This window comes from Mesocricetus auratus, unplaced genomic scaffold (genome assembly GCF_017639785.1).
Source record: "Mesocricetus auratus isolate SY011 unplaced genomic scaffold, BCM_Maur_2.0 Super-Scaffold_100018, whole genome shotgun sequence".
Classification (NCBI taxonomy): Eukaryota; Metazoa; Chordata; class Mammalia; order Rodentia; family Cricetidae; genus Mesocricetus; species Mesocricetus auratus.
Genome location: NW_024429199.1, coordinates 9,520,231 through 9,541,820, shown reverse-complemented (window position 1 = coordinate 9,541,820; position 21,590 = coordinate 9,520,231). Strand labels below are relative to the sequence as shown.

General features: G+C 42.0%; 1 protein-coding gene across 1 annotated transcript in view; it reads left to right on the top strand.

The window, feature by feature from the left end:
* Positions 1–19,812, top strand: part of Ros1 (ROS proto-oncogene 1, receptor tyrosine kinase) — a 114,659-nt gene extending 94,847 nt beyond the window's left edge. Inside the window, exons 40-44 of the mRNA XM_040728281.1 lie at positions 5,432–5,529; positions 6,125–6,325; positions 7,355–7,489; positions 14,260–14,423; positions 19,136–19,812. Coding sequence (XP_040584215.1) covers positions 5,432–5,529; positions 6,125–6,325; positions 7,355–7,489; positions 14,260–14,423; positions 19,136–19,446 — 909 coding nt within the window. The 3' untranslated portion in view covers positions 19,447–19,812. The remainder of the gene's footprint in view (positions 1–5,431; positions 5,530–6,124; positions 6,326–7,354; positions 7,490–14,259; positions 14,424–19,135) is intronic.
* The last annotated feature ends 1,778 nt before the right edge of the window (positions 19,813–21,590 follow it).

The window sequence follows — 21,590 nt, the reverse complement described above, 5'->3', positions numbered from 1 at the left end:
TGATTTAGAGGCCTTATCTTCTTGGTGTCCTCCATTGGCATCACAAACGTATTTTGGCTGAAACAAAACTCTTGACTTTGTGTATCCGCTCTCGTTCCACTTACTCAGTGTCCTGTTTGCTCTCCCCACCCAGATACCCGCCCCTAGAATCCCTATTCTAGAGTTCAGCCTTCCCAGTGTGGTTCCAGTTCATCCATCCTTTGGTTCGCAGTGCCCGGCACAGGGCAGATCCTGGAAATACTCTGGCCTGTTGGGCAGAGTCAGGAAGTACTTCCTGCAGGATTGTACTTTATACCTCAGATGAGAAGACAAGAGGCAAAATACTTAGTTTAAAACCATAGATTTAAGACACCTTTCCCCCCTAAGCTAATTGAACCCTGTATGGCTAAACAAAGTGTATAGCAAGGTATGAAAACCAGGAGGCTATGCACCGTCTCACAAGCACTTCCAGACCTGCACATGTCTTTTGGTATTTAACTGTTTTCCCAAATACTCTGCTTATACTAAGGCATCTTGAAGGTAAATCCATTCATTTCCTAAAGTGGAAGGGGCTTTAACATGCACTTCCTCACATCCCTGCCCCACGGCTCCCGGCATCACACACAGGAGACCTTTCCCCATTCTCCATGGGTACCATATTTCCCTGCTTACCCGCATCCAGGTTTGCATTTGTGGGATTCGTCATCATTACAGGCAGCTGAGTCAGCCAAGTCTTGTGATCGCGACGTTTGTTTTGTTTCTTCTGATCTTGGACTAGTTCCTAAGGACTGTCGTTTGTTTTCTCCTTCATCTGCTTTTTCTATTAACTCTCCGATAGAAGTGTGTCACCCTTCACAGGATGGCAGCTGAGCACTTCAGCTTATTTCCTGGACACTTCTTCCCAGAAGGCAGTGCCGGCTTCCTTCCCGTTCACCTGCTGCCTCCCTTCACTCTTCCTTCCCGTTCACCTACTGTCTTCCTTCACTCTTCCTTCCCGTTCACCTGCTGCCTCCCTTCACTCTTCCTTCCCGTTCACCTACTGTCTTCCTTCACTCTTCCTTCCCGTTCACCTGCTGCCTCCCTTCACTCTTCCTTCCCGTTCACCTGCTGTCTCTCTTCTTTCTTCCTTCCCGTTCACCTGCTGTCTTCCTTCACTCTTCCTTCCCGTTCACCTGCTGTCTCTCTTCACTCTTCCTTCCCGTTCACCTGCTGCCTCCCTTCACTCTTCCTTCCCGTTCACCTGCTGCCTCTCTTCACTCTTCCTTCCCGTTCACCTGCTGCCTCCCTTCACTCTTCCTTCCCGTTCACCTACTGTCTTCCTTCACTCTTCCTTCCCGTTCACCTGCTGCCTCCCTTCACTCTTCCTTCCCGTTCACCTGCTGTCTCTCTTCTTTCTTCCTTCCCGTTCACCTGCTGTCTTCCTTCACTCTTTCTTCCCGTTCACCTGCTGTCTCTCTTCTTTCTTCCTTCCCGTTCACCTGCTGTCTTCCTTCACTCTTCCTTCCCGTTCACCTGCTGTCTCTCTTCACTCTTCCTTCCCGTTCACCTGCTGCCTCCCTTCACTCTTCCTTCCCGTTCACCTGCTGCCTCCCTTCACTCTTCCTTCCTGTTCACCTGCTGCCTCCCTTCACTCTTCCTTCCCGTTCACCTGCTGTCTTCCTTCACTCTTCCTTCCCGTTCACCTGCTGTCTCTCTTCATTCATTCTTCCTTCCCGTTCACCTGCTGTCTCTCTTCATTCTTCCTTCCCGTTCACCTGCTGCCTCCCTTCACTCTTCCTTCCCGTTCACCTGCTGTCTTCCTTCACTCTTCCTTCCCGTTCACCTGCTGTCTCTCTTCACTCTTCCTTCCCGTTCACCTGCTGCCTCCCTTCACTCTTCCTTCCCGTTCACCTGCTGTCTTCCTTCACTCTTCCTTCCCGTTCACCTGCTGCCTCCCTTCACTCTTCCTTCCCGTTCACCTGCTGTCTCTCTTCACTCTTCCTTCCCGTTCACCTGCTGCCTCCCTTCACTCTTCCTTCCCGTTCACCTGCTGTCTTCCTTCACTCTTCCTTCCCGTTCACCTGCTGCCTCCCTTCACTCTTCCTTCCCGTTCACCTGCTGTCTTCCTTCACTCTTCCTTCCCGTTCACCTGCTGTCTCTCTTCACTCTTCCTTCCCGTTCACCTGCTGCCTCCCTTCACTCTTCCTTCCCGTTCACCTGCTGCCTCCCTTCACTCTTCCTTCCCGTTCACCTGCTGCCTCTCTTCACTCTTCCTTCCCGTTCACCTGCTGTCTTCCTTCACTCTTCCTTCCCGTTCACCTGCTGCCTCCCTTCACTCTTCCTTCCCGTTCACCTGCTGCCTCCCTTCACTGTTGCCCACACTGAGCCCATTTACCATCCATCACCTGACTGCTCTTTTCTGACTCAGGAAAGGTTTGCTTTTTTGTGTCTTTAACTTTTTGAGACAACATTCAGATTCCTGAATTTGTTATCCATTCATCTGCTTCTTTTTTGTCCCTTAATTATTTACTTTTAAATGTTTCTTTTCATTTTTGAGATTATAATACAGTCCTATCATTTTCCCCTTCCCATCTCTTCATGTGAACTTTTCCGTGTATCTCTTCTTTCTCTCCTTCAAATTCATAGCCTCTTTTTCATTGTTGTTGCATATATATGTATATTTTTGTGTATATATTCCTAAATACTTAACTACAACCTGCTCAGTCTGTGCAATGTTACTTACATGTTCCCAGGGCCTCGTGAAGGCTGGGATTAGAGGGGTGTGCCACCATGGTCAGCTATAATGACTGGTCTTCGAGGCACTGCCGTTCTTCCTCTGATTTTATTTCTGACTGGGCCTTATCTTATTCTCCCCATGGAGGACAAGACACTGTTGGGTGCTTTGTCCCCACACGGCAGACAATACTACTATTGCCACTCTATTGTTTGTGCCCGTTCCCTTGTGACCAGTCACCTTTACACAGGAGTACGAGGAAGCCTTGAGTCAAACATGTCCTCAAATGAAAGCAAATGTGCTGCTTTCTAAATGCAATTGAATTTGTCAACTTTTCATTGGGTAGCAATGGTGGGACCGTGGAGACTGTGGCTTTTCTCTAAAGGAGCTTCTCACAAGGCATTTTACTAACAGCATATGGAAAATTTCCAAGTTCCTTCATGGAGGCTATAGTTATACATTGTCTGTGTCTTTCCATAGAACCTGTGATTTGTGTAAGGGAGAAAATAGAAAGATCATTTAGAGTGGTTTAGAAAATATCTTGCTGGAACCTGGAGTAAGGAGAGTGATTTCCAGTTTGGGAGAACTGGGAGGACGGCCTGGAGAATTTAGCATGTTTAGGACAAAACCAAGAGAGAAGGTGGAATAGTAACAATTATTTGTCTTTTTTTACATAACAACCAATTTTCCCTCTCTTCCCATTCCTTCCCCTCACCTGTTTTCCCAAATACTCTGCTTATACTAAGGCATCTTGAAGGGAAATCCATTCATTTCCTAAAGTGGAAGGGACTTTAACATGCACTTCCTCACATCCCTGCCCCACGGCTCCCGGCATCACACACAGGATTTGACAAGCAGCAGGTTGTGGAAGCATCTGATGTTAAGGAGGTCAAATATAGGTGATGGGGAGACGTGGCTGGAGAGTCACACAGGCAGGCAGAATCTATGAAAATCTTATCAGTAGGGAACAGGGTGCTAGTCACCAGCATGAAGTTTTTAAGAGGGTCATAATGTACTCATGAGTAAAGTGAGGTTTGCCTAGAGCAAAGTAGGATTCTATTCACACAGTAGCTAGCTAGCCAGCCAGGATGCCTGGCAGGGTCAGACACAGGCCATGACACAGGTGGACCTGAGCTAGATTTGGAAGGGATGCTATTAAGTGCTTGTTATATATACGCAATGTTATATACCTTGTTTTCAATCTTGAAAGGCTGGTTGTACTATGTTCATTTTATATATGAGAAAATTGCCTACTTAATTTAAGCAAATTTAAAGAATTAACAGCAGAACTATATTTCAAATCTACCTATATAGTGTTTCACCATGCACATTTGTATATTTTTCTCATGAATTCTTGTAATCCTAATAAAGATTCCTTTAGAACAACAGGCCACAGCCTGGTGAATAAGCCATGTATAGTGTTGCATGGGGTCCTGGTGGTATCGTGTTCCAGATATGAAGACGACCTCCACTTTTATGGTGTGAGCATAGCAGGGGGCACCACCTTTGCATGAGTAATTGACAGATTGTAAGGTTGTATAGGTTCAGGAGTCGTGTGAGCTGCTCAGCGAAGGATGTGGGAGATACCAAGAATAAGGGTCTACACTAACGAGGAAACAGCAGGAACAAAAGAAGAGGGTTGGACAACAGATCTAAGGAAGGACAGATAGTTCAGAAAAACAAAAGTGCAACTTCTGAGAGGAGAAGAGAAGGGGAAATTAATGGACCTACAGAGAGCCTGATGCAGCTTGGGGCTGCCATGATGCTGTGCCCAATCTGATAATGGGTTCTACAGGAAGTTGGGCACAACAAGGAAGCTAATGGAAGGACAAGAGGCTGGATACACGGGAAGTCTTTGAATCCATCAGATGACAGATGATAAAGGCCTGGACCAAGGCAATTGCAGGGATATGGGAAGGCTCAGTGTATGGCTACGGCCCCCAGGCAGGAGCTTTGAATCTTCTCCATATGATACTAGTAAAAATTTTGACTGGCTTTTTTTCTCACTAGGATTCCTTTCGATGAGTATAAGTTCATCTATATTTCTGCTGGCACTTATAGATGAAAAAAATGATCTGGAAAGATAGTTTTGTTTACAATTTACAGGGTGGGAGGTCCTATGTGGGACAAGCCTATTGTTCTGACTGATGTCATCAAAGGTCATTGAACCAATCATTAATCTAGCTAGCATGGGTTATTTTTAGATTATTACTACTATTATGTGATCAGATGGCATTTATTTATTAAGTGCCTATTGCATGTTGGCAATACTGTGTATCTTATTTTGAATCTTAAAAAGCCTATCATAAAATGCCCATTTTACATGCAAGAAAATTGCTTAATTAATGAACAGGTTTGCATAATGGATAGCAGAACTAGATTTCAAATTTAAAAATATAGTTTGCTACCATGTATAATTGTGTGTTTTCCTCTTGAGTTCTTGTGACTATAAAAATTGCTTTAGAACATCATATATAAGGGTATATACTCATATATACATTATGTAGTCATATATATTCATGCGTATGTGTATATATGTTCTGCCAGGTGCGAAAGTACTTATAGTAATTCCTTTGGCAGGGCGGTGGTGGCGCACGCCTTTAATCCCAGCACTCGGGAGGCAGAGGCAGGGGGATCTCTGTGAGTTCCAGGCCGGGCTGGACTGACAGCCTCCAAAGCAATACAGAGAAACCCTGTCTCATAAAAACCAAAAAAACATAATTCCTTCATCTCTTACAGTTTCATGGCCCTTTACTGACCTTGGTTGACCTTGTAGAGGTGTGTGTGGATATTTCAAAAGGCTGTGTCTACTTGGAACAGATGCACTTCATTCACAGGTACTATGATAATCTGGATACCAGGTTATTGGATGGTCACATGACCACCATGTGTAGTTTGAGTAGCCCACACTAGAGAGTTACACATTTTCATTCCTTCAAAGGACCAGTATGTACTGTAAACAGCCTCTGTGTTAGTATTAGTCACTTTTCTCACTGCTGTGACAAAATGCCCAACAAATGTAACTTAAGGGAGATAGGAAGAGTTTATTTTGCTTATAGTTTGAGGGAACAGTCCATCATGGGGGCAATGCCATGGCAGTAGGAGTGTAAGGCAGCTGACCTTTGTACTCACATTTGTACTCGGAAGCAAAGGGAGATGAGCGTGCTAAGTTGTGTTTCTCCTTTTTATTTAATCTGGGGCCCTACCCCATAGCTGTCCACAATTAGGGTAGGTTTCTCCCACCTCAACTGACCAATGGAAACTCCCTTACAGACATGCCCAGAGATCTGTTTTCTAAGTGATTCTGGATCCTGTCAAATTGTCAGTCAGTGTTAGTCAACCAGGTGCCTCCCTCCTTTCCAGACCTACTAGCATTACTTGTATGATCTCTGGACTGCTGTTCATCTTTGTCAAATGTAACTTCTACTGTAGGGACCTGGCAGCCCGGAATTGCCTCGTGTCTGTGAAAGACTATACCAGTCCTCGGGTAGTCAAGATCGGTGACTTTGGACTGGCAAGGGAAATCTATAAGAATGATTATTACAGAAAGAGAGGGGAAGGCCTGCTTCCGGTCCGGTGGATGGCCCCAGAAAACTTGATGGACGGAATCTTCACTTCTCAGTCTGACGTATGGTGAGCTAAGCATCTTCACTTCTCAGTCTGACGTATGGTGAGCTAAGCATCTTCACTTCTCAGTCTGACGTATGGTGAGCTAAGCAGGACACAGAAAAACGGGGCCAAACTCTCTAATATCAGGATGTATGATTCTGCTCTTTTTGAAAATTATTTATTTTCTCCCTCCCCCTGTGTGTGTATGATACGTGTGTACAGGTAGGTTAATGATTCACCTATGGCTGATAGTTGAGGAGAACTACTATGTGTCTCAAGTTCTTTACACCTCTCTCATTAATTGTTTATCATTTATCTTAATTTTTTCATGAAATAGACTCATTTATTTCAAACATTTTGCTATACTCCAAAGGTGTATATGTTTGCAATACATACGTATCAGTAATGTTCATGAAAGTGCCCTAATATGGACTACAAGGGATGCTTCATGAGTGGTTTATAGATAGACTTGAAGTCATTAAAAAATGTAGACATTGGGGAAGCTTGGTATTTTGACTATTAAAGCTTTGCTAATTTTTCCCCAAGTTTTGATTAGAGCTGCTAAAAGTTTATAGATTTGTCCAGTGAATTTTAAGTTGCTTAAGCCATAGAAAAATTGTGTAGGAGAAGAAACTTTGCCCTCAGCAATCCATTTTTATTTATGACTTTTTTCTCCATGTTTATTATCATTTTTATCCTCTTCACATTCTGGGTAGGAGGAGGAAGTAGTGACAAGCTCTCTTACCTCCATGTATGTCTGCGTGTGCTCTGGTATGACTGTGTCTCTGTGTACATGTGTGCCCCGTGTCTGGGTCTTGTGTGTGCCTCCACTAAGCCCTTCTATCATCTTTGAAATGTAGCTCATTCACAGTGTCTTGTTCTACTTTTTCTTAATATCAACCTCCTTTTAAGTCTCCTATTTGCTTTTTATAAGGCCAGTAATGCCAATCACAAAGTAGGCCCTGTAGCCCCAGGAACAACGATGCTGGAGAAGCTACTGTAAACCTGATGTTTGTAATAAATATAATTAAAGAGAACCCTTTAACATCCTAGGTCCTTTGGAATTCTGGTTTGGGAGATTTTAACTCTTGGTCATCAACCTTATCCAGCGCATTCCAACCTTGATGTTTTAAACTTTGTGCAAGAAGGAGGGAGGCTGGAGCCACCGAGAAATTGTCCTGATGATCTGTAAGTTAATTATGCTAACATAAGCACCCCCAAAGCAGAAACATGTGCACATGCAGTCTTAGGGATCACTGGCATGGCCTGTTAAAAGAAAACCCGGGATTTATATATTGGTACATCCTGCATAAAATATAAACTGAGGATGGGATTTCATTTACCTAATACAGTATGGCTTTGTTCTTACATACGCATGTAGTATTTTGCTTCAATACAAAATTTGGGAGAGTATAATATATTTGTAGTCATCATAAGTAAATTCAAGAAAATAAATATAAGATCTCTGTGTGTATATGCATGGTGCGCATGTCTCTGTGTGTATGTGTATGCGTGTGTGTGTATGTGCATGTGTGAGCACTTCATTTTACTTTGAGAGTCTTTATTTGGATATTATCTGTGCCTTAAAATATTCTATTAGGTACGACTATATTAGTTAAAACTTGCATTGTCTTTTTGATTTAGCTTATACAGATTGATGTGATATAGTATTACTAAGAATTGTACAGATTGATTTGTTTGTACACTTAACACAAAATTACTGTGAGTGACTTGGTCATATTAATTCTGGTTACTATTGAGTTCTAATAGTTACCCCAAGTGTGAGTGATTTGAACTCAATTATAATTCAAAGAAAAAAATTAAGCTATGGTGAACACAAATTCACTTCCTGTGGACACTGTCAACAGAAATATTGTCTTGGAACTTAAAACAGGTTGTAAAAAAACAAACAAATAACAAGCAAGTATAAACATTGCTTACACTGCCAAGACAAACATGGTGTGTACAGATGTCTTTACTCCAGGGACACGGCTCTTGTGCATCTTGGAATGTGCTCTGAATGAGACAGTAGAGGTGGCAGTCAGATGGCCGGCCAGCACGTAATAAAGTGCTAAACTGTGTGGTACAGACAAATGCAGAAGGAATTAGCAGTATGCGGACGCACACCATGGTTGCACTGCCTTGGTGATGCCGTGTTATTTCGAGGACTATTTAGACTTGAGCCAAAGAACGATTAAGAACTGGACACCTTGGTTGGACGTTGTACTGGTGAATGTTTCTGCATTATTTCCGTCTTCTGGCTAGAAGATATAAATGACCACACGTTTCTGATTCAGCCTTTAAAGCATTCAGGTGTGTACACACTTGGCTACATTTGACAGCAGCACCTTCAACTGATTCTTGAGTCTCTTGAGGAGAGACAGGAAAAGTCTTTAACTTAAAGAAAGTATATGAAACATCCAATTTAGTGCTAGAGGGGAAAAAAACTAGTATGCACAAACAGGAAATAAATTTTGCTCCCATAGTTGGAAAACTCATCACTATTTTCTGCCTCCTACTTATCTCTCAAATTCATAAGTTACTTCTAGAATCTTAAGTACACCAAAATTTCCTTACGCTCTTATAATTTTGTCTTTCATGTTATTCCCTCCCACCAGGGGTAGGCAACACATGCCATCAGAATCATGCAATATTTTTGGATAGGCTTTTAAGGAATAGATGACTGAATTACACAGCTGTACTGTGTTCAGGCATTTTGTTTTGGGATGATGGAGATGAGTATAAACCAATAATCTGTGAAATAGAAAACATAAGTGTTTAAGATTTTGCTTCATTCAAAGGTATTAAAAACTCAATGAGGAAGAAGTACTAGCATGTTCTTATTAGTAGTTGGGGATAACATTTTGTGTACTTTTAAATTAACTTCTCAGTTGAATACATTTTTGACCTAGTTGATTTCCTTTTTTGTAATTGAAAGTAGATTTTTTTCATATGATATATTCTGGTTACGGTTCCTCCTCCCCTAACTCCTCCTGGTTCATCCCCACCCCCTCACCCATGCAGATTTACTTCATTTCTTGGTTTGTCTCATTAGAAACAAACAGGTGTCTAAAAAATAACAAAATAAGACAGAAACAAATAAAACCCAATAGGACAAAGCAAGCAAATGAGCAGAAAAATAAAGATCCAAAGGAAGGCACAAGAAACACATTCAGATGCAAAGACACACACTGTAAACACAGAGTTCCCATTAAATGCCAAGTGGGAGACCATAATATATAAGCAAAAGAAACAAACCAAGCAAAATAACAACATTAACAAATAAAAAACCCTCCAAAAGTGTCACTGAGTATTGACCACTTTTTGTAAAAATATACTTCCTTGAAACCAAGACTGCCCATTGATAGTTTTGAAATTCATTTGAACCTCATAAAAAAGCAAGCAGTACTTCTAGCTGCATGACTCTGCAGAGCCCTGAGTGGAGCCACCATGGAAACGACGTGTACGGGGAAGCGAAGCTCTCATGCCATTCAATCTGGCCATGGCCTTAAGTTGTCATGATAAAGATTAACTACTCTTCTTGGAGTCTACAGGGAACTAAGTTTTATTTGAAGCGCTCCTCTGAGATCACAGGCCCAGCTTAGAGGCTGAAAGTCTGCACTGAGCCAGGTTGCACCTCCGCCCACCAGCTAAATTCTGGGCACCTGTGTGCTCTCTGGGGCGGGTGAGCTCCGGGTGCCCTGCTCTCCTTAGCTATTGCTGGAATGTGGAGTTCAGAGCATTCCTGGATTCCGTTCGAAGACTCAGGTGTACGGGGTGGGGGCGGGGAGGAGAGGGGGGTGGGAGGGTGGAAAGCACAGTCAGTGTGTTCTCCTCAGCTTTTACTATGAACGACCAGCACACCACTCCTGTGAAGAAACAGGATCAAAGGGAAACCTGCTCCATGCCAAGAGCTTTCTGGGGCCCTGCAATTGACAGACTTCCTGGAGGGACCCTCAGATGTAGGAGGCAACAATGGCAGGCCTAACAGTCATACCCTATCATTCTGACTCTGAAAAAATGTTCAGCTCGATTCTCAGCAAGTCTCTCTGGAATTGGACCCAATGAAGAGCGGGATTCTTAAAGTTTGTGTTTTATGTGTCTTATTTAAATAGTTACAGGCACTTGCCCCCTTAAAAGTAAAAGATGCTATGACATACATTTTCCTTTGTCAAACATCAATGGCTTCGTGAATCCAGGGACTTTAATATGCATGAAGAGTAATACTGAACACAGTTAATGAGTCTCATGCTATTTTGGAATGAAGGAAAAAAAAACCAAAACAAAACCAAAGATGTAAAGAAGATCAAAGGGTCACATAGTGAGTAGAGGGATTTGAAGCCCAATTCTTAGCCAAATGAATTACTCCAAGCATAGCGAATGCTTTTCTAGAATTAAAACAAGCATCCCCACAAATTTAAATGAAACCAAGAAATAGAAGATGCATCTAGACTTGGGTATCTGTTACTGTGGCTGTAGAGGTGTGTAAAGTACAGTCCTGAACACTGACGTGTGTTGGTGAGAAGCCACCCCTGAGCCGCAGCTGTAATTGTTAATTTACTTGAAAGAGACCCAAGTAAAGCTTTCTTAGGGTTATTAAATTCTTAAAAGCCTCTTCACTTCATGCCATTGCCAGTTTATTGCTATTTGAGTCTTGTAGCTGCTGCAGTTCCTCTCTCCTTAGTCCGCCTCTGTCTCTGCGAACTGGGACAAACGGTCTTTGAGTGGTGTTTGGCTGTCTAGAAGGTCAAGAGTGATGACCGGATTCATTGTAAAGTTAAAGCCCCTCCCCCTAGGTAAAACTATTAAGCATATCTGAGTAAACGAATTACACAGCTAAAACATGAGGCTGCACTTTCCGAGGAGAGCAGGTGTGTGGGTGCTGGGCTAAGTGTCAGTTGTAGGGGTGAGCTCTCTGCCTGCCTTCACGTTCTCCTCTCCCTTCTGTTCCCCCAAGTCGTGTCTATTAAGTAGGTTACAGATAAGTTAGCACTTTGCATCTGAAACTCGAGGTCTTGACATACTTTTGTCAGTATCTAGGCAATTATCTCTATTTTCAGAAATGCTGCCTTGAAGAATTATTTTATTTTCTCATTTTGATTCTTAAGAAAACCTCTACATCATCCATCCAGATTATGTTTTAATTGCTGCCTCAAGAGCCACAATCTGATGTCAATTATAATCTTATCTCTAATGGTCCATCAGTGAAATATGTGGGTCAGCTTTGCTCCTACAAAGCACAGATTATAAGAAAAGGTTATAGATTTGTTATCATTCAGTTCTTTCTCAGATATGACTCTAATACAATAAAAACAAAGCTGTCTGACATTCTTTAACCAGACTGTACATCCCTTGAAGGCATCAGAACAACCCATAGAAAACATCCATTGCTGCTTCTCACAATATCCTGGTATTCAGTACTAACGAGGACTTGAGTTATACATCTAGAAATGAAATAAATACAAGCGGAGTTTTATTATAATGAATTCAAGACTGCATTATAGTTCCTAAGATAGATACTTAAGAACCTGTGGTGACTTGTGGGTAATTGTCACCTAGTGATTGCATGCAGTCTTATTCTAGTTCCATTGTCGCCATCTTAGTTCAAACCACAATGTCTCTTAGTCTTTAGTCTATAGCTTTCACTTGGCTCCTGTACAGCCCAATGTCCATCTATCAGCTAGAATGTTCCTTTGCAATTTCAAGTGTGCACACTAAGCTTAGGTACTTGGGTACCACTGGAGGTCCTCCAATAGCTCCTTACCTGGTTTGTGAGACCTGAGTGATCCTGCTTCCTCTTCTGATGCCATTTCATCCTTCCTCCTCCGTGACTGCACGTCAGCCATTCTGGCCTTTTTTCAGATTTTAAACTGTGCCAAGCTCTTTCCAAATTCAGGACATTGCACATGCTTCCCCCTCCTCTAGTGCACTCCTCCATGTCCATGGGCTTAGTGGCATCACGGCTAACACTTTTAAATACTTCTCAGTTTATGTTTATTTATTCATTCCTTTCTTAATCCCTAATCGGCTTCATTAGCTCTGGGGAAAGAAAAGCAAGTGGTTGATCATGGGTAGAGTCTTCTAGACATGGCAGGGAAGCTGTACCCATGGAATCTTAACAGGGTAGTTGCCTAAGCAGGCCCTGCATAATGCAATGCCAGTTGATTTGTGAACACGGACTGGAAAAATGACTAAGGTCCTACCCCTAGATAAAGAGCTACAGGCAATCAATGGCTACTGAAAGTCAGAGAATCTTCTGTTTGTTTGTTTGTTTTGTTTTTTGAGTCAGGGTTTCTCTGTGTAGCTTTGGAGCCTGTCCTGGAACTAGCTATTGTAGACCAGACTGATCTCAAATTCACATAGATCCATCTGCCTCTGCCTCCTGAGTGCCGGGATTAAAGTTGTGCACCATCACTGCCTAGCTAGGGGAAATTTTTTTTTTGCCAGAGATGAGTTCTTCAGTCTCAAGTGGTCAGACCTAAACACATGTACATATGAGCAATGCTAAATAACTCAGTAGGAGTGTGTGTGTCAATAATAATTTTTTTGTTTTTGTTTTTTGGTTTTTTTTTGGAGACAGGGTCTCTATGTAGCCCTTCCTGTCCTGGAACTCACAGAGATCTGCCTGCCTCTGCCTCCCAAGTGCTGGAATGCCCCACTACACCTGTCTCAACAATAATTTTAAAAAGAAAAGGCTATAAAGGTGTTGACAGGGAGTGTGAAGCATGGAAGGCACTGGGGGAAAGGATGGAAATAGTGTATATATGGTTCTCATATATGAAAGTCTCAACAACATCAGAAAGTTTGTAGCTTCGAAAACCAGTGATGGAAGTAATAGAGGCATCTAGAGTCCTTTGGCTCCTTATTAGTTACAGCTGTATACAGGCTGAATGGGATCTGTCACTCTGGATTGAATTGCAGATCGGCTCTGAAAATTAGTGAGGATCCCTCATGGTGCCACTACACAGCATTATGCCTCTTTCTTTTCTGGCAGATATGCTAATATTGTTAGGAAAGAAGAACAAAGGTGTGGAAATAGCCCAGAAATAAGACAAATGGAATTTACTATAGAGAAATGTGACCATTACCTAAGAACATGGTTTAAGATGGTGGATTGAACCAGATCATATACTACACACTGTCTTAAATGAAGTAATTGTCTTCTTTTAGGTGGGAACTCTGAAAAAGATCCAATTGTTGACAGTATTTAGAGAGGTACCTTTTCCTTCCCTGTTCATTTGAGTTGCAGGGTGATAAAATGTTACTCTTTTTCATTTACTATACATGTCACCTATGAAGACCGAAGCCACACTGCTGGAAACCTTAGCTCCTACCCTAAACACATGTACACATGAGCAATGTTGGTGTAAAACAAGTGTCTAATAGATCCATGATGAGTGTATGTTTATCTATATATTTACATATGCTGCTGTGAGTGCTGTATAGACATTTTTAGGCAGTCATCCAGAGAAAGTCAGTCAACCTGTTCTGAATGTCTGGGGAGCTGAATTAATCCTGGCAGTGTATAAGGAACAGCTCCGAACTCAAATCTGGTTTCCACCTGTCATTCTGCCTCTGGACATCTCTGTAGACTGTAGTAAACCTTAGATTTTGTTATGTCTATCTGTGAAGTTTAAAACGTAATCTCTACTTCTTCAATCATTTTTCAAGGTGTTAGTTCCTTGATGCGCTAAGTAGACCTTCCAAACATCCATTTACTCATCTGTCAACTTGGATCGATTACTACTGAGATAATGTCACAATTTCAAAAGGGTTGTCCTATGTGTTATATAGGCACTAATATTGTAGATAGTCTTAAAAAGAAATCTTCACTCTGTTCATTTGTGTTAAACATGGGGAAATGGGAACAAGTTGGGCTCGCTACCATGCCCTTCTCTAGATTGTTAGTCACGACACCCTGGCATCATGTACTTTCCCATCTTCACCCACATGTCCAGGTGGAATTTAATGTCCCAATGCTGGGCTCAAGAACCGGACCAGAGACCCACTTTCCATAACATCCAAGACCAGCTTCAGCTATTCAGAAATGTTTCCTTAAATAATGTTTCTCAGTGTGGAGAAGAAGCACATGCCAGTGGAGTCATCAATAAAGGCTTTGAAGGTAAGCTTGATTCTTCAGTATTTCCTCCCCAGTGGGACAGAGCAAGGTTACAGTGGAATGTACATTAGGGTAGGTAAGGATAATAATACACTGGTACCATCATTATCCTGTTTGTTGTATACCTCTTTGAAAAATGCCTTGCACTGTATATTAAAATGTTAAAAAGATCATCCTTATCTAAGGTAGTAAAAGGAGTCTGCATGCTATGCTGTTTCCCTTCTGTCTGTTCATGGCCTCCTACCTTTCATCAGTTGTATTTCAAGTGCAGAATTTAGCTTAGATAATTAGAGACTCTCTGTTTATGGCACATTATCATCATTGGCCTCTGCAGGGCTTCTCCGTTATTTCGTTTGTTTAGTCCGTTTGTCTCCATGTGCCTCTCTGGTTCTACTTCCTCTTTCCTGCCAATTACTAAGCATTCTAATTACTCTGATGAATATCTTTCTATTTGTATGTTTTCCTGAAAATATGTAGTTTGGTATGCATGAATATGAGAGACTGGCACAACAAGTTGGTGTGTATGAATAGGAGAAGACAGCAGAGGAAGAAGAAAACCCCCAAAGGAGTGTTGTCATGGAAACCCAAAGTACAGTGTGCCACTAGTGAAGGAAGGAGTGGGTGAATGCTGCAGAATTAGCCAGACTTCCAGGGGGACACATGCATCTTATGGTTGACCTGCATTTTATTATTTATTTAATTATTCTCTTTTAGTTTTTATTCTAGACAGGGTCTTATGTAGGCCAAGCTGGCCTCACATTCACCGTGCAGCCGAGGATGACTTTGAATTACCCATGATCCTCTTGCCTTATCTTGAGAGTGCTAAGATTACTAGCATAATTTAGTAGTAATCTTATTGAGCTCTGCTTACATGATATTTGAAAAATTGAGTTTTTTCTCATGGACTCTTTCCTTCCCAGTGTATTAAAAGTATTTTATAAAAGTCACAGAGGCTGCCCCAATGAACCAGAGAGGTTAGTTCTTCCTGAGGCTCTACCAGAGGTTTCCATAGACCTATGAATGGTTCACTGTGAGAGGTAGCAAATGACGTTGTCATCAAGGCATCTTCATATGCTCTTTGGATTGTGGTGCAATAATGGGCTGTAAAACCAGGCAGAACAAAGAACTTATCCTTGGCTGCTTGCTAGAAATGATGCACCATGCATCATTTTGGTCTGGTCATACCAAACAGATTTGGATGCTAAGTGCTGACAGAGAGAATTGAAGTTCTAAATATTAGCAATAAAGTCTAAAGTAGTGACACATGCCTACCATCCCAGCTGCGTCTACATAGGGAGTTCCAGGAAAGCCAGGGATACACAGTGAGATTTTGTCTCAAAAAAAAATAAAACCTCAAAAAGAAACAAATAAATATCATTAACAAAATCAGAGAAGTGGACATAATCATTCAGAATACTTTAATGGGAAAGAATTAAACTATGATGATTTAGAGATTAATCTGGACTGAGAGAAGTCTAACTGCAGTAAAAGAGAAATCATTACTCTGCTTTTTGAAGAAATGGAATGAAATAGGGGAAGCACTAAAACTTTGACACCCAATATTATGGTTGAAGAAGAAAGGCAGGAAAGAGAGAAGAAAAGGCAGGGAAGAGAGAAGAAACAGAGTAGGAGTCGGGTTTGCATATTTGCAAAAATGTAAACCTTGGAGCAGTTTCTGTAAGGCAAACCTGAATGCAAATTTTTAACACAAGAGGAATGTATTGAATGATAGTTTTCTGTTTTGCAGACTGATGAGCATATTTAAAACAGCGTTGATGTGTCCATCTTTGTTGTCAATGTGGGAGATAAGATATATAAGAATCCAAGGGATTTCTTCCATTTTTAAATGAGGCAATGCAGGATTATAGCAACAATAACAATAATGTTATGCCTATCCTCTGGCCCTACTGACCTAATGGGGGAGAAGGAGATCAGAAGGGGAAGCTGGTAGAAGGGGAGGAGGGAGGCATGGAGGGAGAGAGGGGAGAGAGAGAGAGGGGGAAAGGAAGAGAGAGAGAGAGAGAGAGAGAGAGAGAGAGAGAGAGAGAGAGAGAGAGAGAGAGAGAGAGAGAGAGAGAGAGAGATTAGTAACATATCTGGGCACCTAGTAAAAATATCCCAGTGACTTCATCCTAACATTTGTGTAAACATCACCTCACCAGCCCAGAGAGTTCTACAGGAAAGAAATCTCAATGCTCTTGTGCGGTTCTAAACATAGCCAGTCAGCCGTTATGTCTTGCCTCTAAATGCCCTGCCTTACTCGGCAGTCTTCCTTTTAATGTTTCCCCTTTAAAGAGCTTGCTGAGTGCCTGCCACCTTGGCTCTGTAGGATTTATAGAGAGTACCTTTTAAACAAAAGTATCAAAACAAGCTCTCCCATCACCACTATTTCTCCTGAGCTCTCTTTATGCAACACGATGTATTAATTGCTGAAAGCTTGCCAGGGTCAAGTTACTAAATATTGCTGCCAGCACTCTGAACCAATGAAGTTAGTTGGTTAATGAGTTTTATTAGGCACACAGAAGCATAATTTGAAAAGGGAAATTTATCTCTTTCATATAAATGATTATTTTTCCCCTCACATCCGACAAAGTAAAAATTATTAAACTTATGCTTGGTGGGAGTGGTCCAATATACTACTGAATGAATTAAATGCATGGATGTCAGTGAAGCAGCTTACGGGGTGGGAAGGTGTGAACTGTAGATGTAGTTGTGTTATTTTGCCAAGCTTCCTGAAACCATCTTAGTGAAGAGCAATTGCTCTTCATTCCATTGGAGCCACTGAACGACTTCATGCTAGATACATTATTTCCTCTATTTGTTTATATGTCTGTAGTACATATTGACTAGAGCCACAGTTAGTACAAATTGGGTTGTGTCTTGGTATTCAGAACTTAGGTACTAGCCAAACTTGACATCTCACTAAGGGCACATTATCCTCACTACTTCTCACACAGCATGGGAATTCAACCCATTCCTTAGAGAGAAATCAGGATACAAACTCATTCTCATTGTGTGCCATTGAGCACATTACTAAGCTCCTCCATGCCTCATCTTCCTGGCCTGTTTAGTGCAGACAGTAGCAGTACCTAATTAATGGGGAAAATGAGTTAATGCATGACTATTGGTTAGTGCACTTCTCGGTGCACGATAAGGACTCTATAAGAGTTAACTTGAACAATAATCACAGTAATCACTAAAATACTTCATGTCACCCTCCTTCCCCTTGTGTGTCCTGCTGAACACGACCAGCTGCTCTGGCCTCCTGCTGTTACTTCATCTAGCATACTCCTGTCTGGAAGCCTTGTTCTTCTCTCTTCTTTTACTGCTCTTAGAGTTGCCACACAGCTGAGCCTACACAGGGCTAAAGGAGGAGGCAGGCCTAGTGGCACAGTCCTGTTACCCCCACACTTGGGTGGTCAAGGTAGAAGGGCTGTGAGTTCAAGTCTTGCCTGGGAAACTCAGGGTAACCTTGTCCCAAAAACTTACAGAAGGCCAGGGATGCAGTTAGGTGGAAGATGACTTGGGTACCATGATTGACCCTAGCTAGGTTCAACCTCCTGCACAGTGTTGAACAAGAAGGAAACATGAAAGAGCTACATGGAAAGTTCCCTTATTTAATCTGCGTTTCTGCTAGCATTTTATCTCTTTATGGGATACTTTGTGACTGTGACTGCTACTTAAACTACCAACTCCATTGCATACTGCTATTCTCTAGGCCAGTTGTTCTCAACCTGTGGGTTGTGATTCCTTTGTGGGTCTAAAATCCATTCACAGGGATCACTTAAGACCATCTGCATACCATATTTACATTATAATTCATAACAGTAGCAAAATTACACTTATGAAGTAGCAATAAAATAATTTTATGGTTGGGGTCACCACAGCATGAGGAATTGTATTAAAGGGCCTCAGCATTAGAAAGGTTGAGAACCACGGGCCTAGATCTTTACTCTGCCCATTCCTCTCCACAGTAACTATTGTCACCTGAGGTACGATCTGTCAGTTTACTGCCACCTCTTTCCATCAGAATGTAAACTCTGAAGAGCAATGACCGCATTATAGATAAGCAGTACGTATCTCACTTCTGGTAGACTGTATATCTTTTATCTCAACAAGCAACTAGTAACCCGGCATGGTGGTATACACCTGGGAATCCCAGCACTTGTGAGGCTGCTGCAGGAGGATCACTTCCAGTTCATGGCTAACATGGTCTACAAAGCAGGACCACATCTTAAAAAAAGAGAAAAGAAAAATATATTTTTGAAAACAAGTAGTTAAATTACTCAATATAATGGAATGAACTTTTAAAGGTAGGTAGTAAACTGTATGATAAAGTATCATGAAAGGTCAAAGGCCATTCTAGACAAGGAGAGCTTCCTGGGGTTCATAACCTTTATCATAAAGGCAATGACCTGTTCTACATGTTTAAGTAGAGTCTTTCACTTCTGGGGTATCATGGTATTTTACACAGTCCTTTATGTAATCGCACATTACTACCTACAGTGACATGTCTACTTTTCTAGAATGTCGTAGGCCAGGGGATAGGCAGCAAACCCCATTTACTTTTGAATTCCTAGCATTTAGCTGTCCTCATCGACGTCTGCTAAGCAACAATAGAAAGTTGAAGTTGTCCAAGTTCTTATTCAGCCTGTGTATTAATTACAAACAAAAGGTGAGATGGATACTACACTAACTTCCATATTCATTCACAGGTGAAGATGATAAAATGGTTGCTTTGAATTCAGATGATGGGATGCCAGTTGCATTGATGGAAACCAAGAACCAAGAAGGATTAAGCTATATGGTACTTGCCACAAAATGTAGCCAAGGTGAGGAAAATCTGGAGGGTCCTTTAGGCCCTACCGAATCTTTGTCCTGTGGTCTGAAGAAAGACGAGAAGTGGTCACATGCAGACGAAGATTTCTGCCAAGAACCACAGGTGGCTTCCAGCTCTCCCGGCAGGTCTGAAGGCTTGAATTATGCCTGTCTCACGCACAGTGGACGTGGAGATGAGTCTGATTGACAGCATCTCATAGGAAACACAATCCTGAGCTAAACACCATGTTAAGTTACTTGCAGAAGAGAACAAAGGTGTGGTGGTGGTTGTCTACAGCTCTGAACTGACACAGTGAAGTTCCCTGAGCTCTGATCTGGGTTCCAAGAGCCATTTGTGTTCAGTCACAGCATTCTCTTTACCCGTTACCCAACCTTCAGTGGATTATGAGAGAAACATTCCTGAGTTTGGAAATCCCAGGACAATTCCTAAGTCTGGGAAGGAAACAACTGTTTACTTTAGAGCACTGCCTGGCTTGCTGTCTGGGATGCAGCAAAAACATCTTTGCCAAATGGTTAGCGACAGGGATAGGTCCATTCAAGGACCTGAATGGGGGTGGGGGAATGGATGGGGTGGGTGGGAGTCTGCTAATGACCTCCTGTCCTACAGATTACCTTTAAAGGGATGCAGGAAACAATTAGAAACACATACAGGAGGGGGCTGCCCCGTGCCATGAGAAATCATTGGGCATGCTATTATCCCACTAAAATATTCTCTTTAATTACCACTGTAAAATAGTCTGTATTTTTGGAAACTCGGATGAACACCTTTAGGCATAGTGAAAACAGTACCTTGGAAACCTCCGAATCTCAAATATGAACATTCTGTGGGTCTTGGGTGGCATAAAAATTATATTGTGATTAAAAAATAATTCATATATAGTTTTTATTTTGTGTGCATGAGTGTTTTCCTGAGTGTAAGTATGTGGACCACATGTGTGTTTGGTGCCCACAGAGGCCAGAGGGAGTGTAAGATCTCCTGGAACTGGAGTTGTAGAGGGCTGACTGTGAGCTGCCACAGTGGGTGATGGGAACGAACCTGGGTCCTCTGGAAGAGCAGTCAGCTCTGATTGCTGACCGTCCTCTCTAGCTCTTGTCTCATGATTTTTATGCTACAATGAAAACTAATGTAAATGAAAAGATTGTTTGGGGAAAGTGACAGATATAGCTCAGTGGAGAGCATTTGACTAGCATGAATGATGCTCTTGGTTCTATTCCCAGTATCACACACAGACACACACACACACACTACACACACAGACACATATACACAGACACACACATAAATACACACAGACACACACAGACACATATACACAGACACACACATAAATACACACAGACACACACAGACACATATACACAGACACACACATAAATACACACAGACACACAATACAGACACATATACACACACAGGCACACACAGACACACACATAAAGACACATACAGATAAACACACACACACACACCATTATTGTTTGACAGACATGGTTTACATACAAAATCTAGGATATAACCCTAAATAAATGTGATTATACACTTTTAGTTCCAGCATTGTAATTTGTAACAGCCACATGTAATGATAAACATCTACATGAGAACAGTGGAAATGATGTTCAGAAAGACACTTTGTTTTTGAAGTTATACATTTACATCTTACGCCTTGAACACTCCCATAGCTACATTGGTGTTGCTGGTCTGTATGTTTAGAGACTATTAATTGTAACATTTGCTAAAATCCACTGTGGAAGATCATAAATCTGCCTCTATGTTTGACAGTCTTTGATTTTTCCTGGTGCCTGAGCACCTTCATAGGTGACTGGCAGAAGGTGAACACAGAGAAGTGAATGTCCTAGTTTGGGGTGGACAGCCTTTGAGTTCAGGTACAGAATTCACGTTCATTTTGCCACACACCCAATTCTCCTGTGACTGAGGCAGGATGTTTCCTCTCTGCACATGGAAACCTCTAGTGGACAACTGTCATCCCTTTAATTAGTCCAGGTCATGAGACCCTTCCTTCTCTATATTAAAGAATCCTACACTACTCTCAGAGTAGGGCTGGTTCATAGTTGCTCCCTTGGAATCTTCTGTCACAAGAAGGAAAACATGCAACCTCCCTTCATCATACAAACCCATGCACCCAGGCTGCTCACTCAGAGTTCATGCACCTGAGGGTGCAGCAGAGGGAGTCTGCCTTGGCAGTCAGGATAGCCAGACTGGACGGGTTCTGACGGTTTCCCCTCAATGCTCCATGGCCTCCCTTTATTCCTGGAATTGTCCCTGCCACCTCCAAACCCTTTCAGCAAATGCTTCTAAATCACAGTTATTTC